The 6199-nt window shown below is 36.8% G+C and overlaps 1 protein-coding gene across 1 annotated transcript in view; it reads left to right on the forward strand.

Annotated features, from left to right (window-relative positions):
• The window catches only part of LOC106106696 (CUGBP Elav-like family member 4), a 344825-nt gene that overhangs the window by 255244 nt on the left and 83382 nt on the right, over positions 1-6199 (forward strand). The window contains exon 4 of the mRNA XM_013287323.1: positions 3684-3809. Within this exon, the coding sequence (XP_013142777.1) occupies positions 3684-3809 (126 nt within the window). The remainder of the gene's footprint in view (positions 1-3683; positions 3810-6199) is intronic.

Below are 6199 nucleotides of genomic sequence, written 5' to 3' on the forward strand. Positions count from 1 at the left end.
ACTAAAGTGAACGAAGAAGTGGGAGCGTTACTTAACTACAGAGAGGAGGCGAGAGCGAGTTCGGCACATCATCGTAGTTGCAGTTAAGGGCAGGAGATTTCTCTTAGTATGTCAGTTTTAGAAATACTTAAATGATAAATAATGAATTGTAATATCTAGTCAATTTCTTAAAAAAATACAACTATTTTGTTATACCACTGTATCCTAAAGGGGGTTAAGGTTTAATGAATGTTTGGACTGCTTCTACAATATTAAGGACAAAGCGTAGAGCTCCGTTTATTAACGAAATAAATAAAATGCGATTGTGCCAAAAGCAGGCGGGCCGGTGCGAATGTACGGCCGCCGTTACAACCAACTCTGCTGTGAAATTATCTCAATTTAGCCGGTCATTAGCGGAGTCGCACGGGAGAGATATCCGGCTGGCCGGGTATAAATCTGAATTTAATGACCGCCCGCCACCGGTTCTAATATTTTCGGACAATGTTTCAGGACACGTAGCGAGTACGTGTGCCGAAACATGTTTCCCGGCGGACCGTTTGTTTCTTGCCGGGAGACCAAGCGCCACGTCTTTAGCCGGAAATTCGTCGGAAATACTTTAATTAAGTTCACTGGCTGACTTTTATGTAACGTAGTAATGTAGGTGAAAGACCTGAGATTATTCTAGAAGTATTTTTGTACTGCTCATATTGAAAATCTCCTTGTACATGAGAATAGCCTTAGAAATATTAATAACTATGTTTTAAGAAACACATTTTATATACTGAATTTTTGACATGGGATTCTTATATATTTAACATTGTGCTAATTTATAAAAATGTCATATTTCTTTATAGAACGTTATAAAAATAATGACCTTTATGCTTTTTATTTTTAATAATCCATAGTCGACGTTAGCTCTTTATTTTTATATTAACCATGTCCTTTTTACCTTGTCCTAGATATTGTCACGAATAGAAACTGAGTTAACTTAGTCTGTAAAGTTCTCGATCTAATAAATATTTTATAACAAAAAGATAGAGCAAGTGAATTTAATTCTAAGTTGTGTTAAATTCAACAAGCCTTGGTAAATAACAAATCGGTACCCTAACAATTGTTCTGTCATCTATTAAAACGTCATTAAGTTTTTATTGGGTAACATATCACGATCGATAATTATTTTTGTTGCAATCCGGTTGGAGTCTATTTGTAACGATTATGACAACGCGTATGACCAGAATAATCCCGATATCGAATCTGAATCTCTTTAATGAATATAAAAATTCATTGATAAAATACCCATTGGTAGTAACCCAGTGAACATTTTTTTAAAAGAAATCGGATTTGTAGTTTTCGTAAATGTTTTAGGCATCTTGAGTATATTTCATCGTACATGAGTTTAAAGAAAATTACCAGTATCATTTGGTACTTAATTTGAAGACTAATTCCTTTGGCTACAATTATAATTATGAAAGGTAAATTTGTCATGTGATCTATACATTTTGTAGAGGAAATTATAAAGGGATAGTCTCTTTCTTGTAAGTGTCCATTTAGTATCAAGTTAGTAAAAAATATTTGTAAAATTGTTACTAAATTTTGATAGTAAGGAAATAGATAAATGCTTAAATAAGTACATTATGTTATGTTAAGTACATTAACTATTAAAATTAATGTAAAATTTATACCTATTGTTTAAATTAATTTAATATAACATGATAATTCTCAGCACACACTAAAGCTTTCCACCCACTTTAAGTTACGTTCATAGATTGTGAATAACATAATTGAGGCGACAAGTGATAATTTGAGGGGGGTGTAGTGGGGGAATAAGGGATGTAGTGGTGGTGTGGTGGCGTGGTGGTGTGTAGCCTGTTTTTGTGTTGCAGGGGGCGCGGACGGGCGGCGCGCCTAGGCTGACCCAGGTAGAGTTTGTTGTGCGTGCCCTAGGCTGTTCTGTTCTGTATCACTGTCTGTGGATAGCGCAAGTGAGACCGTTCCGCGTCGAATCTACTGGACTGTGCCTTGACATATGTACACCTAATTATATTATTAATTTTTTATTTAGACTTCATTTTTTTAACCGATTCTCTTTTGTTTTTTCTGTAAATCTGATGATTTATTAAAGTTTTTGTTAAAATAAATTACATTTAATATTCATATCAAAACGTATGTAATGTAATAACAAGTCGTGAAGTAATTTTAAATGTTATGAAATTTGCAAAACTTTCGCTAACACAATATTTTAGAACACATTTTGCTAATGACCGTCGTATTTTAATGAAGATAATGGACAGACGCGATTTAATTTTGCCAGTATTAATTAAATAAGCTTTGAAAGGAAAAAGTTGTAACAATGGCATTTTCGCTTTTGTTTTTAACTCGATTCGATCTATACCTTTTTTGTTGGAATATTGCAATTGTTTTGTTGAAATCTTTCCCCCGGTCCCTGATGACTTTCCCGCACAAGGTACACTCCGCCGCTTTGTGGATTCGACATCGAACGTATCTCTCACTCTGCACTTAGTAATCGTCGTGCTGTAAGACGTATATTTTATTTTCGTAATCATTGTCGAGATTTAATTTAGTGTGAATTTATGTTATTTTGTCGTTACTTTAAACTAAACAGTTGATTTCTGTAAAGAGCCTGCCGCAAAGTACGCGCCAAAATTTGTCCCTTTTTTGATTGTGCCGACATTTTGTATAATTTATTGACAACTGTCAAAAACTTTGCTCGAGCAGAAGTCGCCCAAATAGAGCAATGAAGCCCCGAGCTAATTGAATTATACCCCCCGAGGGCTCCGTAGTTCACTTCTCAAGTATCTGCTCTTTGTGCAATTTAAATTGTTCCATATTTTTATTTTCCATTTATTTTAAATTTTCTTCTACGGAACCCTCCGCGTTTGAACATCACCATTTAGTGTATTGTGCTAATTATGTGTTGGTCTGGGTTTGAATTTTGTTCGTTGTTTCATTTTGACTAAAACTGTGTGTAATATGTGTTCTATAGAAGCTGTGGTTGTTTTGTTCTGTCATCACCAGTGGGTGATGTCGCGAGCGCGGGTCGCGTGTCGGGCGGCGGCGTGACGCGAGACAAACATACCTACAGGGTGTTCATAATTTTCATCACTTATTAAACTCCTTAGTTTTACCTTTCAAACTAAACGCAAAAAAAAATAATGTTATTTTTTCTTTCTTCAATACAGACTAATTGATGCAGTAATATGAAACTTGTTAAAACAAGAAAGTAATTTAAATAAAACAATATCAAGTTACGAGATATTCGCTTAAACTTACCTATGTTATTTCTTTATCATTCTAGTCTCGAAGTTATCGTTACATCCAATAACATACTGAATCCTTAATAAGTTGTAAAGTTTGTCGCGTTTCAAATATAACTTTCTGAGTATAGCGCGTTTGTTACACTCTTCAATTTACATTTTGTTAGTAATAAAACTTGGTGTATTAGTACAAAAACGGACTGTTAAAAAGTCCACATGTAGTTTAATGGAAAGCCCGTCACTCGCACTCGCCCGGTCATCAGCGAAACCGCCTAACTCAATTTTATCGTGTTTTTATTTTGTTTTTTGGGGGATATGCAATTGGCACGGGGTCGTAAGTCCGCCGCTCCACGCACCACCGCTAGGCTTATTGTGGTTTCGCGTTCTGTGGAATTTTCTAATAAAACTGATGGTGTTTTTTCGCTGCAGATCGGAAGCTGTTCGTTGGAATGCTCAGCAAACAGCAGACGGAGGACGATGTGCGCCAGTTGTTCACGCCGTACGGCACTATAGAGGAGTGCTCGATACTGCGGGGACCGGACGGCGCGAGCAAAGGTATGTAATAATACCATAATACTTGTTTAAATTGATATTTATGTGAACTATTTTAATTATTAAGTAGCCAGTAATGATGACCGATATAATATTCATATTGCCTCGCATATAAAAACTACGCTTTTTAATTTACTCAATATTTTCTATTTCATCGTTTTTAATTTCCATTAACATGCGCCTTAGTCACTGGAAACAAATTTATTCAAGCGGCAATACTGGGAGAAAGAATTTTAAGACTCTCAGGGTGAAATAAAGTTCTCGCAGTCGTTATGTTTCGGCGCTGGGAAGATTTACGCGGTATTAGTACTGAAAGTGAATTTCACCTGTGTTTCAAAGTCAGAAGGTCTCATGGTTACACTTCGTCTAAGAACTTTTGTTCAAATAGCAAGCAATCAAAGTGTAACATTGCAAATTGTTAACACGGGATAGTTAAGCAACGCCAGTTGAACATTAATATTATATGAACGAAGTGGTCTTGACTGTATGTGTCTATAATAATATAGAGTTATTGTATAATGCTACTTTCACACGATCGCAGTACATTGAGGTTCGCTATACTATTGTGTGAAGCTAGCATAACGTAGACACCGCGGCACATCATATTCGCAGAGGCGACGCGACGCGACAGAGCGTCTCGGTGTGACGCAAGTTTAATTTCATTTCGTTCCCGCTCCAAATTCGTCGGATTTTAATTGAGTTTAGACCGTAAACTCCGCAATAGCGCTGCGCGGTTTGTTAGTTGCCTAAGCGGGGCTGTCTTTATATACACATTAAGCTTTTTACGCCTTAAACGCCTGCCTATTCTGTCATTATTGAACGATAAAGTTATTAAGTACAGATGTACCGAACAGCGCGGCAAATTGTTAATTCGCTTTAATTACCAACGGCGCCTTGGCGGGCGATAAACTCGTTTTTATGAGCTTCTTTGCGTTATGGTTGTCGAGGATTTTATTATGAAATAAGCGGGATTTTAGTCTTGAATTTAGACTTTGATGCTTGAGACGACAAATTGAAAATGTTAAACATGTTTGTTTTTATAGTTTTTAGGACTATTTATTATTTTTAACTTGTCTTTATTTGCTAACTAAAGTAAAATTCTCGTTGTCGCTTCTACGAGGAAACGTAGCATATGCTACGATAATGTGTAGCATTTAACTTTACGTAAAGCTGAGTTTAAAATTAAACAAAGTTGTATTACAGTTATTAATTATGTTATATCCAAATAAATTTTGGGTATATTGTAACTGTAACATGTTTGGTAATAACTTGAATGAGTAAAATTTAATAACGAAACCACTTCTGAGTATGCAAGGATTAGCTAACGGTCGATAAACGTCTGTTTAATCCAGTATTCAGCACCATCGGACCAAGTCGCGGGCTCAATCGCACGATCATATTTTGCCCGACTATCATCGCTTTAGTCTAAATATAAATCGACGACAGTTTTAGATGTTTGTTTACGAAAATTAGCGATACTTGTCCTACTTAATATTGTTTTACTACTAAGATTAATAAAACAGGTTTTAAACCTAGTAGAGAATGAATACCATCAGTAGAATATCATCTCGTAGCACGGAGCGTCGTTTCTCACCGTAATAAGGGTGCAGGTCACGGCGATAACTATCATAAAATTGCCGCAAACCCGCTCTCTTTACGGCGCCAGTAACGTCGGGATCGTAAAATATCGCCAATTTAGTTGACGCTTAGCGTCTCACGAGGTCGCAGTGACGTATTGTCTACGGTCCCCGAGTGAGTGAAACCGACGCCTACCTACTTGTCACATGGACCACTTTTGTGACGAGTGTTTTAGGATGGGAACAGATGCCGGTAAAATAGAACGGTAATAGTCATGCCAGTCTCACGTTCCAGTTACAGGCAAGAGACGAGACGATATGACCGTAGCTGTTATAAAATCAAATATCGAGCTATCTATCTAAATTATCGCAGAACTGCTGCGGGATTGTCGATTGATTCGCAGCCAATTCAACTGTTTAATTGCAGTAGTTATTTTTTTTTTATAAAATAAGATGGCAAACGTGCAAGCGGCCACCTGAATCCACCAAAATAGAAAGCGACCGCTGCCCATAAACATCCGCAATTGTAGATGCGTTGCCTACTCTTAATTGACGGAGAAGGAGACGCACAGAAACAGGACATTTCCCCTTCCTATGCGTCTTCTCCACCTTTTCTTCCCATCCTTTACTCTTAAGTAAATGGTGATAAGTAAAAGGGACCATAATTAAGCCTCCGGTAGTAATAGTAATAGGTAGTGCTTCATATAAGCTCATCGGAATCAAATCGAGAACAGTTGTGCGATAGTTTTATTTCAACCCGACTAGCCGTTGCCAGATTAACCGTTATTATGTCATTTTCTTTGAAGCTTGACAACT

This window comes from Papilio polytes, unplaced genomic scaffold (genome assembly GCF_000836215.1).
Source record: "Papilio polytes unplaced genomic scaffold, Ppol_1.0 DF822178.1, whole genome shotgun sequence".
Lineage (NCBI taxonomy): Eukaryota > Metazoa > Arthropoda > Insecta > Lepidoptera > Papilionidae > Papilio > Papilio polytes.